The 11,901-nt window shown below is 42.7% G+C and overlaps 2 protein-coding genes across 3 annotated transcripts; one reads left to right on the forward strand and one right to left on the reverse strand.

The window, feature by feature from the left end:
• Nucleotides 1-19: 19 nt before the first annotated feature.
• On the reverse strand, nucleotides 20-3,825 carry LOC101167630 (heme oxygenase). 2 transcript variants are annotated; one of them, XM_011480539.3, is made up of 7 exons: nucleotides 3,717-3,825; nucleotides 2,120-2,222; nucleotides 1,994-2,043; nucleotides 1,779-1,890; nucleotides 1,450-1,665; nucleotides 1,097-1,369; nucleotides 20-282 (listed from the first exon to the last, which is right to left on the reverse strand). In XM_011480539.3, exons 1-7 carry the CDS (start codon nucleotides 3,749-3,751, stop codon nucleotides 130-132), a joined length of 942 nt encoding a protein of 313 aa, XP_011478841.2. In that variant the 5' UTR covers nucleotides 3,752-3,825; the 3' UTR covers nucleotides 20-129. The 2 variants fall into 2 exon arrangements, with proteins under 2 accessions (XP_011478841.2, XP_004073637.1); XM_004073589.3 differs by lacking the exon at nucleotides 3,717-3,825 and having other exon boundaries at nucleotides 1,994-2,056; nucleotides 2,120-2,235.
• On the forward strand, nucleotides 3,440-11,810 carry foxred2 (FAD dependent oxidoreductase domain containing 2). The gene is made up of 10 exons (XM_023957757.1): nucleotides 3,440-3,674; nucleotides 6,007-6,223; nucleotides 6,315-6,620; nucleotides 6,690-6,941; nucleotides 7,033-7,350; nucleotides 7,420-7,586; nucleotides 7,695-7,860; nucleotides 9,466-9,692; nucleotides 9,765-9,935; nucleotides 11,057-11,810. The coding sequence occupies exons 2-10, from the start codon at nucleotides 6,009-6,011 to the stop codon at nucleotides 11,290-11,292; spliced, it is 2,058 nt and encodes a 685-aa protein (XP_023813525.1). The 5' UTR covers nucleotides 3,440-3,674; nucleotides 6,007-6,008; the 3' UTR covers nucleotides 11,293-11,810.
• The last annotated feature ends 91 nt before the right edge of the window (nucleotides 11,811-11,901 follow it).

Raw genomic sequence — 11,901 nt, forward strand, 5'->3', positions numbered from 1 at the left:
GGTCATTTTTATTTAAAAAAAAACAGTGAATTGGGGTCTAATGTTTGAACACATGATAATGCTTTTTCCTCTGAGTAAATATCAAACAAGTCAAAAGTTAAAGTGCTCTGATATGAGATGAACTCGTGTCTAGAAGACGAACATTCCCACTCCGATGGTGGCCAGTGCGACGCACACCCCCGCGGTGAACTGCATGATGGGGGATGATGGGAGCCGAGTTGCTGGAATCTGCGACTCTGTTTCTGCTGTGACACTCAACATTTTCTGCAAGTCATCAAAAACCTAAAAGGGGGAAAAAAACAGTTTTAAAGCATCAGCAAGATGGGAGGAGGCTCAAACTGCAGGAGTTTCTGTTCCTCGTTCTGTCAGATTCACATGAGGCGGGAACACTCTGCATATCAGATCCTTCACTGATTTCACGTCTTGAAACAAAACAAGTAGCTGAGGTGTGAAATTATTTGTTTTCATCCATTTTGAGAACTCACTGAATCCCTTTCATGGAGACGGTGTTGCTGGAGCCTATCCTCGCTACTGTTGGGAAAACACCTAGAAACTATATTTTGGCCCCAAATATCCTACGGAGCGTGTTTTTGGACTGTTGGAGGAAGACAGCTCAGAGACCAGGACCTGGAGAACACCCTGATATATCCCTGAGAAGAACATGCAAAGCCCAAGTGGAATGGACCCAGCTGGGATTTGAACCAGGACCTTCTCACTGTAACGCAGGAGTGCTAACCACTACACCACTGTGCAACCCTTATTTGTTAAGAGTAAATTAAAAAAATTCTCTGTTTCTCCACCAAAAATAAGTATGTAGAGTGTGTGACTTTAAGGTCCAAACACCAAACCATGACTCGTCCACCACCATGCTAGACAATTGACATACATTTAGCCCCAAAGAAGGTGGTTTAATGTTTTACAAATAACAGGAATTGTAAAAATATAGTTTCATTTAAATGTGTTACCACTGCACATTAAAGCACAAATACGTGTTTGCTCTCAACATTAACATCCTAATATTCATCCAAATAATAAGTCACATTGTTATGTTGTACCAAGGCTGCTTAGGGGTTAGGTTTATTTCCTGTTGACCTACCTGGATGTTTAACTCGAAGGCCGACACGGCCTCCTCCAGCACGGCCGCCTTCTCCTGCTCCGTCAGCTTGATGCCGTTCATGCGGCTCCTGTACAGCTGCTTAAAGCGGTTGGGACTGCTCACGTCAGGGAAAGAGAAAAACGACAGCCCCTCTTTGCTGCTCAGCCCCAAAGATTTCTGGGTAATTTTCCCCAACACCTGCCCGCCTGATAAATCACCAAGATAGCGAGTGTATGCATGGGCCACCAGCAGCTCTGGGTTCTGTTTTCCAATCTGTGACAGACACCAACAAAATCAGCATGGAGGTTTATGTTGTTGGACTTTTTAATTGATTTGTGGGGAATTTTACCCACTTTTCGTAGTCTCTGCTCATATTTGTGCGTGGCTGCAGGGACGATCACTTTCTTCTTCCAGTCGGGGCCAAAAAAGTGCTCCAGATCTCTTTCCAGAGCTTCCAGACGAGCGAGTTCCTGAGGGAAGTATATGGGTGCAACAGCCAGATGGGAAGAATTCCTGTCCAGCTCTTCCTCCAGAGCCTTATAGATCTCATAGAGGGAGCAAAGTAGCACCTGACAGAACAACAGAACTCACATGTTCACATTTGGAAGATGTTTCAAAATTATTGTAAGCAGTTTGAATGCATTTTTAGAGGGCAACACATTGGGAGATGCCATCAGCTTACCTTGTACTGCCTCAGCGTGATCTGTCCCTTTTGGTAACTCAGCATCAGCTGCGTATTTTCCGCTCGGACATGGTTCTCTTTAGTTGCTGCTTTAATCTGCTCTGATAAATCACTGTGGGTAGATTTCACACAGAGTAACACATCGTGTCCTTTAAAGAACAAAAAATAAAAAGTTTGAACTCAATTCATTTAAAGAAAAGGAAAAACTGTCATACCTGCCAGGATTTCCTGTTTCAGCTTTACGCACACTCTTCATGCTCTCCATCTGCTCAAATGTTCTAAAGAGATTATTTGGTTTATTAAAAGTACTTTCTTGCAGAAATCAAAAAGAGTTCACTTACTCTCAGCCAGTTTGCTTCTCGGTTCCCTGTCAGCTGGAGTGTCCCTTTTGGTCTGTGGCCTCTCAGTTCTCCCATGCTTCTTTTATACAGAAAAGATCCTAAACTGATGAGTCAGATAGGAAGTGTGAGTGATGCATCATAGAAAAAAAAAACAAAGCTGCTGGGGCTTAACATGACAGGGCAGGTTTGAAAGAGTCAGAAAACATGACAGGGCAAAAAGGAACAGAGAAATACAGCGGGTAAAAAGACAAGAAATACCTGTGCTTACAGGGAAATTAAACGAATAAACTGGGAGAGAAAGTGAGGCAGTGAGCGATAGAATTCAAATTCAGACCTTTTTTAACTCTGACAGATTTCTGGGTCCGTCCATCACGTGCTTTTATGTTTAGAAACCTTTTAAGTGCTTCACAGAAATACAAAAAAAAGCATAAAAACATTCAAATAAAGTGAAAATTTTAGAAATGATTGGTTATGCAATATAGAATACATAGAATCTTAATTGTTTCATTGCACCACTCGTGTCTCATATCATACACTTGTTTATTTTCATGCATTTATATTATGTGGTAGTGTTTATGGTGCTCTCATGAAAGGAATAGAAAACTATCAAATTCTGTGAAATGTTTAAATTTCTCCCTGACTATTAGGACATGAAAAGTGAGTATTCTGCTTAATACAAAAAAATCAATTAAAGACAACTTTTTTTAACTTTACAAAACTGAAAGTTTAATGGGATTTTATTTCTAAAATGATTTTTTTTTAAAGTGATCCCCAAATTTGCAGTAAAGTACTTTAGGATGCCATCAAGAACCCCCCGTCAATCTGCAATGGCAAGACTGAAAATAATTTCTGAAATAATTTAAGGTAAACTAAAACGTTTTGAATGGAAAAATAAAAATTTAGGAACAGAAGTGCAACAGCAAGGGGCACAGGTGCTGTTTACAGGTGCTTGTCCGGTTAAAAGCTAAGGTAGGGCCAGGAAGGGCATGCGCAGTAAAGCTAAGCGATGAGCCAAATCACGAGTCCAAACCGCAGGTCGTGACCCCTGACGAAAGTCGAAAATCATAAACTCATATTCATTACGATGGATGGAGCAAAGAATGACTACTACACAATGATGACTTGTGGTAATTGTCATAAATCAAGAGTGACGCAATGACAGGAAGCTGTGCTCACACAGCTTTTCTCACCAAAATAAAACAGGAAGTGGCACTGCTAGTCCACGAAAGTACACACTTTACAAACTATATTATTAATCAACAGAAACATGATGTATTACTAATTCACCCTGATGTATTCTGTATAATTCTAAAGCAAATAAAAGCAGCCTTTACCCTGATCTATTCTGTAGTGTGTGTTTTTTTTAATAATCACGCCTCCTAATGCAAGCAGCCCCACACTGCTTTCTGTGTCCTGCGGGGAAGTGGGTTGTCCTAAAGTACAGAATCTCCGAGGACGACTCCCGAGCGCGTTTACTGGCGCACATAAACATGTAGCAGTCCGGACGCCGCCTATGCCCCAGATGTTGCACGCCAGTGAATCACGCAGCTGAAAGGTAAGGTTCGTGTCCGTGCGGGAGAGCGTTAACCGTCCTCACATCTGGCCGCCGCGTCCCCCACGGAGGGATCCCATCACCGGAGAGGGAGTTCACTGGCAGCCGGGGACGCTTGTACCTGATGCCCCCGTCTCCGTCTCCGTGCGCGGGCTCCCCACAGTTGTTCCTCCTCAGCCCTGGTGTCAAACTGCGGGGTTTCTCCTTTAGTTTAACGTTTGTTTATGTCAAACCGTGGAGTCCAAACATGTTTTTTGTTTGGGAGGTGCTCCTCCATGGTGGCTAAAATACCATCGCAGTGTGGAATTCTATCAGTTATACAAGCAGGGCTGTAATGTAATGAAGCTGTTTTGGACATTGTTTTAATGTAGTAAATGATTCTGTTGGAAAAGTACTGCAGTGATTTACATCTTTCAGCTGGAAACCAACCTCTGTGGATGCTGGGATTTTTAGCTTTAAGTGGGAAAAGGCATAATCCCCAGATTTATAATCCCATGAAAAATCTTTAGGAATTATTGATGATTTAAAGCCGTTGTGAGATTTCAGTAAAATTGTGTTTTTAACATGTTCTGAGAATGGATGATAATAAGAAAAATAAAGATTACAATTGAATTTCCGAGTATTTTTATATTCAAATCGTTGTGAATTTGGAGCAGACAAAAGATTTAAAATAAAAACAATTTTATCTATCTATCTATCTATCTATCTATCTATCTATCTATCTATCTATCTATCTATCTATCTATCTATCTATCTATCTATCTATCTATATATAGATATATATCTATATCTATATCTATATATATATATATATATATATATATATATATATATATATATATATATATATATATATATATATATATTGTATTTGTGAGGTAGAAAATACGCTAGGCGGGTCACAACCCTCCTGCTCTACTCCATTCTGATGCATCCACTTGTAAACAAATAGATCCACGTACATTTTGGTTTTTCCTCGTCCAAGCTGGGATCTGGCTCAAAATTTAGAGTATGCATTCCACTGCATCCCTGTAGTGTCCTGTGGAGGGTACTCTGGGATTATGGGGAGCATTACTGACGGCTCTGGGCTCCGGGCTCTGTATGACCAGAGCTGGAGCTAGGTTTGCATAGCCCGCAGTAAGTCATACCTGTTCCTGGTGCATGTGGGACTCCAACAGGCGTCCCCGTTATCCACGTTTCTAGGCGCTGCCAGGGGCCGGAGGGTGTCTGGTTTGGGGACCACAGGATTTCATCTCTGCTCTTTGCAGGTGTTGTTTTCGCGTTTACTTCATGGAGCCAGGAGCTCCAGCACGCATTGGGGCGGTTTGCTGAATCTGAGGCCATGCTTCCTGACTGGAGAAAGTTAGTTTGCCCTCTCTGGGTGTGTGGAAAGCCAAAGATGGAGGAGTTCAAATATCTTGTTCCCAAGTGAGGGAAGAGTGGAGCGTGAGGTCAACAGGTGGATTGGAGCAGCGTCCGCCATTATTCGGTTGCTGTATCAGTCCGTTGTGGTGAAGAGAGCCAAAAAGCAAAGCTCTTAATTTACCGGTCAATCGGCGTTCCAATACTCACCTATGGTCATGAGCTATGGGTCATAACCGAAAGAACGAGGTCCCGAATACAAGCGGCTGAAATGAGCTTCCTCCGTAGAGCGGCTGGGCGCTCCCTTAGAGTTGGGGTGAGAAGCTCGGTCCCCCCCAGAAAGCTCGGAGTAGAACCGCCGCTCCTCCACATTGAGAAGAGCCAGTTAAGGTTGCTCGGGCATCTGCTTCAGATGCCTCCTGGACGCCTCCCCAACTTCACTGGGGAGGTGTTCTGGGAATGTCCCACTGGACGGAGGCCCCGGGAAAGACCTAAGACACAGCTGAGAGACTATGTCTCCCAGCTGGCCTGAGAACGTCTCGGGGTCCCCCCCAGAGGTGCTGGAAGTAGTGGACGGGAAGAGAGAAGCCTGGGCTTATTTGCTTAGACTGCTGTCCCTGGGACCCGGTGCCGGATGAGCGGAAGTAGATGGATGGATGGTAATGTAAGGTTGGGGTTTGTGGGACTGTAACCAGTAGGGGATAGTGTAAACAGATAGATGATGGGATGTGGGGGTGAGATACTCTGCGCCAACAGTCTTGTTCACTGATGAACTCCTGACGCTGTGCAAAAACTACGGCCATGAAAATGGCATTGATCTTTTAAATTTTGGCTAAAAACTGCATAATTACAATTAAAATGCCAGTGGGAAAACTTTTAAAATAGATCAAGAGTGGGACTTTAAGTCAACTTTTCCTTGAAATGCAGCAGCCCTTCATTATCAGTTTCTCTCTGTATTGATTCATGTCTACAGGGATGGAGCCCGGCCTTCCATGTTTCATCTTCTTCACCCTGGTTGGCTTTGTCTTCACCTCTTTTAATGACTTCCATCGTAACAACACCCAACACCATGATTACTGCGTTCTTGGAGCTGGACCTGCAGGCCTGCAGATGGGCTATTTCCTGTCCAAGGCTAAAAGAGACTACATTATATTGGAGAGGAACTCGGGACCTGGCAGCTTCTTTAAAAAGTAAGAAACCTTTCAGGACTACTTTTACATTTTAACTATGTTTGGACTAAAAGTTTGGTGTTTAAAACTGTTTCTGTCTCTGTATCTTAAGGTACCCCAGGCACAGAAAACTCATAAGCATTAACAAGATCCATACAGGAAGACGCAACCGAGAGTTCAACCTGCGGCACGACTGGAACTCACTGCTGAGCGATAGACCAGACCTCCTTTTCAAGAGAGTGAGCAGTGAGTTTTACCCGCCAGCGGACAAACTCCCCCTCTACCTGTCTATGTTTGAGAAGGAGCTCGGGTTGAAGGTACAGTACAGGGTGGATGTTGGGAGGATTAGGGCCGTGGAGTCAGCAGCAGAAAGGAGCTACATCCTCACTGATCAACAAGGTGGAGACTACACCTGCAGGTAATTTGAAGAGCTTCAGATTAAAAGAATGTTTATGGAATGTGGATCATGTTGTCTTGTTTTCGGCAGGGTCCTTTTGGTAGCCACTGGGTTGTGGGTGCCCCAAGTGGTGGAATTTGTTGGCTCTGATCTTGTTGAGGGGTATGAGTCCATCTCTACTAACCCAGAGGACTACAAGGACCAGGCTGTGCTCATTCTTGGGAAGGGGAACTCTGCTTTTGAAACTGCGCAAAGCATCATAGGAACGGCGAGTCGCGTGCACATGCTCAGCTCCAGTCCTGTTCGCTTGGCATGGCAGACTCATTATGTGGGAGATCTGAGGTACAGGAAAAGGAACATTCTTTGAAAAATCTGTCTTAGTCTTTGATTTAGCAAATTGAAGCCAATGCTGACATGAAATCTTCTTTTCCAGAGCTGTTAACAATGAGCTGATTGACACGTACCAGTTGAAGTCTCTGGATGGACTGGTGGAGGCACGCTTGGAGAAAATTGTCATTGCTGAGCGAAAGGATCAAAGCAAGAGGGCACCAGGAGGAAAGAAGAAGGCCAAAAGGCGACAGTTTTACCTCATGTTGAAGAAGTACCCCCAAAACAGTCATGACAAGAACAGTTCAGGTGTGACACAAGAAGAGCTGTCAGGGTACATCATCGACAACTTCCCTATGAGAAAACCCTACGACCGCGTCATCCGATGCCTTGGATTTCGATTCAACTTCAGCATATTTGACAGGTTAGCATTGGAGTTAGTTGGGATGCTGGATTATTTTTTATTTTAAGTAAGTACTGAACATTTCCTCAGCTCTGCAAGCCCACCAAACAGTGAAAATGCAAAAGGGAGGTTACCGGGCATTACGGCCTGGTATGAAGGGAAGGACAGCCCTGGCTTGTTTGTGCTGGGAACTGCCTCTCACTCCAGAGACTACCGTGCTTCTGCTGGCGGCTTCATCCACGGTTTCCGTTACACAGGTGAGCATCAAGACAAATTACTTGAATGTTGCTGTTAATTGAGCTGCATATTTTTATCTGTGTTGAATCAATCTGCCTAAACCAACTTCACTGCTTCTTGTGCTTCAGCCCGAGCTGTGCACCGTGTACTTGAGCATCGTTACCACGGAAACGCATGGCCTTCGATAAATCTGTCAACAACTCAGCTGCTCTCTTGGATCCTGAAGCGGATCAGCGAAGCTTCTGGGCCTTACCAAATGTTCGAGGTGGTTGGAGATGTTATACTTCTTCAAGGGTAAGCAGGGGCTGCTCCACTGATCATTTGTTCCCTGCCTCTGTTGATTCGTTTGATTACCTGATGAGTTTCTTGGGTCTGGTCTTTCCATATGCCTGTACCAAGAAAGCGTTTGTTTTTGCACACAGAAGAACATATTTTTTTGAATACATATGAGGTATTTTCCTAAACTCATTTTCCAACACAGAAGTAAGACGACTTGATCTCGGAGGCACCGCCTCTCGCTCCTTGTCAGTGCAGCGCATTTCATGACGTCAACCTAGAGCTGACCTGGGCAGCATGTCTGTGTTTCGCCAACAAAAACAAGCAATATCCAAACTTTTGCAAAGAAGGATGTGCATATTGTGCATATAAAAGGAACAGCGTTAAGGCAATCACTGCTATTTCCACAGAGAAACTGGGTGTGTCTGTTAGCCTGGGGGCGGTGCTGGCAGCACAGACTCTTCCTGGAAGGGGCTGTTCTTTCCTGTCTAAGTGAGCCCCTCCCAACCCACTCATTTTCATGGGTTGGGAGGGGCTGGTGCTCAGAGTTTTTAGAGTAATACTCATAAATGTGTGAACAGTTCAAAATTCCACTTTGGGGTTTCTTTTCATGAGAAATGAACATTATAAAACACATAAAAGCTCAAAAATTGATTTTGCATGATATAGGTCCTTTAAATGTTTGCTTGTTTTCAGATATTTTAACAAATAAAAGTAATGATTAGACCTGCTTTTATGGGCTGGCGCTCAGCCCAGTCAGCCACTAATTACGTATAGAAGTATAAAGAAATAGGCAGTATTTTTTTATTTGGTGGATTGTTTTTTTAACATGTAAAAACTTTAGACATTTCAATCCCATAAGTTTGGACCTTCAGGAGCAATCATCTCCATGTTCATGAGATGTATTCTGTGTTTTCTTCCTCCATAGGCAGTCATTGATGTTTCGGGGAATCCCTATTTTTTTTCAAAATAAAAAAAATCATTTTCAATTGTAATGGTTTACTTTAGACCTTAAAGTTTCATCAGTTTAAAAATTGAATTTATTTTTAACTATTCCCATTTGACTTTCAAAATAACAGCAACACTTAAGACTTACTGTGCCAAGGATCCTCGTTACACACGCTGACTCACTGAATTTCCATATTTATGATATCTAAAAGTGGCTAACAAAGCTGCAGAAATTCTGCCTTAAATGTGTTCTTGTTGAGAATAGGATCAGCTGTGAGGGGTGCAGGTGTTTTCCTCTAACCCAGGAAACCCTGTTCGAAAAGCTCTTGTGGTTAAAAACCATTTGGTAGAAGCCAAACTAATTCTGTATTGTTTTACCCAAAGTAACCATAATGAAAGAGTTTGAATGAATGGATATATGAAAGATATTTTCCAATATTCATAATCAAGAAAAAGAAAAACAAAGTACAAAAAATCTGTATGTCTATGCACACCCCAAATTCAGCCATCTGCGACAGGATTTCTCCAGTATGTCTTCCATGGATTTCCAAAAAACAAACACTCCCATTACATTTATGGAAGACCAGACGTTTAAAAAGTAAAATAGAACAACTTTATTGAAATTTGAAAAAGAAAAGTCTTGAATGTTTGCATCTATCCCTGTTTGATTCCCAGCCCCCGGTGTGAATACGTGGAAGAGTTTCTGCTGCAGGCCTTGCCACAGTTCTCCTCTCTTTCTGGACATCAAGTTTCCAGGCATGGATTTATAGTCCTGGTCATGCAGTACGGGAAGAAGAAGATAGATTATCTGGGACGTGGCAGGGCAGAAACAGACTGGACTAAAGCTTGGAAATCTAACTTCCTGCACCCCGTCTTATATTATTATGACAGACTCCCCACTGGTGAGTAAACCTGCTTTCAGTGTTAGCGCTAATGTCAGAACTGCCTTCATCTGCGTTTTGCTTTGGTTCCAGAGGAAGAAATGAGTATGCGTCCTCATGGTTGGCCTTTACCAAGACCCAGAGCAATTCATCACATGGTTGAGGACTTTCTGACTGAGTGGGATGGTCCTCTATCCCACATCCAGCCACTGAGACACTTCTTGGAGCACTGTGTCCAGACTGACCTCAGAGCTTTTTATGCCGGTAAGACTGAAAGGGACTTTTCAGCTCCTTGGGGTCCTCTTGCACTTTAAGACCCACTCCAATCAACTTTTGATCTTTTTCAAATCAAGCTCAATCATGGTTATGTTGTCTTTAGCCGAAATAAAAAACAAAAAAAAAACCTGTTGTTTTCTAGGATATAGTTTCTGTAGTTCTGCAGTAGTTCATTTGTAATTTTCCTCGTAGTGAGCAGGACCATTGGCACGGAACAACTCCATTCTCCCTTCCTGTTGCTGAGAGCTCTCTGCTCACATGCTCTCCTGCTGGTTTATAGCCCCTCACGCCCTGTAACATAATGTAACAGACGCAACAAAAATGGCGAGCAATATTTGAGCTATCCAGTCGTACAGTTTTGAGTCAGATGCCAAGTCAAGCAAAGAAAACCATGATGTTCATGGTTGTAGCTGTCTGCAAGTGGATGCATCAGAATGGACCAGAACGGGGTGTTTGTGGTCCGCTCAGCAAATTTCCGGGACAAATTTCTGTGACAAATGGGATGTTTTTGAAACCACATTTTTTTGTCTTTGCCTAACTCACAATCCCTTTCGGGGTTACGGGGTTGCCGGAGCCTGTCCAGCAGGTGAAGGCGGGGTACCCCCTAGACAGGTCGCCAGTCTGTCCCATAGCAAACAATCACTCCCACACACACGTGCACATCTAGGGACATTTTAGAGTATACAATTAACCTGTTAAGTGTGTTTTTGGACTGCGGGAGGAAGTCCATGCATGAGGAGAACATGCAAGCTCCACAAAGCAAGGTCCCACTCTGGATTCAAACCAAAGCGAGATCCACTGTGCCAACGTGCCGCCCCTCCTGTATCACAATGTTTTGAACAATGCAATTCGCAGAAATAATTCCTGTTTTGAGCCAAATATTCATTCTATATGTCCTCCATCATCAGAAAAATGCCACAAGAACATGTTAAAAACACCAAAAACACTATTTGTATTGGAGTGAGCCTTTTAGTGTCATTGACAATGCTCCTAGACTGATCATTATTCTGCTATCATGTAATAAATATCATTGTTCCCCCTGTTTTTTAAATTCTCAAGACAAGAAGTCAGCATATGGTTTAGACTCTGTTTATATCTGTTTTCTGTAGAGTCATGCTTCCGCGCTGCGCTCACCCACCGCAAGCCACCATTGTTCTGCCAGCAGGGATACTTGAATCGGCAGGGTCTCAGTCGGAACACTCAGCTTTTGCAGCATGTTTTTGATAATGGACCCCCCAGACCCCAACACCATGATGCAGGCACGTCAGACGCCAACCCAGCATTCCCCAGTTACCTGGCACCAGCCGGAGCTTGTCTGTCTTCAGGACTAAAACTTGACTTCTGATAGTTACATTAATGCATCTTAGTTGTGGGAAATAGCTACCTCCATCATTCATAATTATCCCTTTTGCAAGACCAAAAACTTTACATGAAAACTGTGTCTTGTGCTATTGTTTATCAAGCTTGTTCACTTTCCCATCCTCAAAAATACATCATTTTGTGTTTGGGTACATCATATCAAGTCAACATTTATACATTTTCGTGATTTGACCCAAGACTGTATTTTTGACCGTTTTTATATTTTGTTTATCAGGTTTAAGGATGTGGAAAAAAATGTTTGTTTTTTTTGTAGTTCTTGACACTCCTTTTAATTTAGTAACAAGCTGGTTGAAACCACTATTTATCACTGGAAAGGCACTTTGTCTCTTATCAGCTCCCAACTTTAATTGTGTCTCATAAATATTTATGTTTTTTACAACGCTTTTTGTCATTTCATATCATAGAAATCTATACAGGTGGAGGTGAAGTGTCAAAAATTATAATTTTTATAAAAATAAATATTAAATGTTTGTAAAAATAGAACGAAAGACTACAGTTTTTTTTTTATATCGAGTTTTTTGTGTTACTGTGCCTTTTACAAGTGTGCCATTGCTGATTGGTCCACGAAGGAGCA

Source organism: Oryzias latipes, chromosome 8, assembly GCF_002234675.1.
Source record: "Oryzias latipes chromosome 8, ASM223467v1".
NCBI lineage: Eukaryota > Metazoa > Chordata > Actinopteri > Beloniformes > Adrianichthyidae > Oryzias > Oryzias latipes.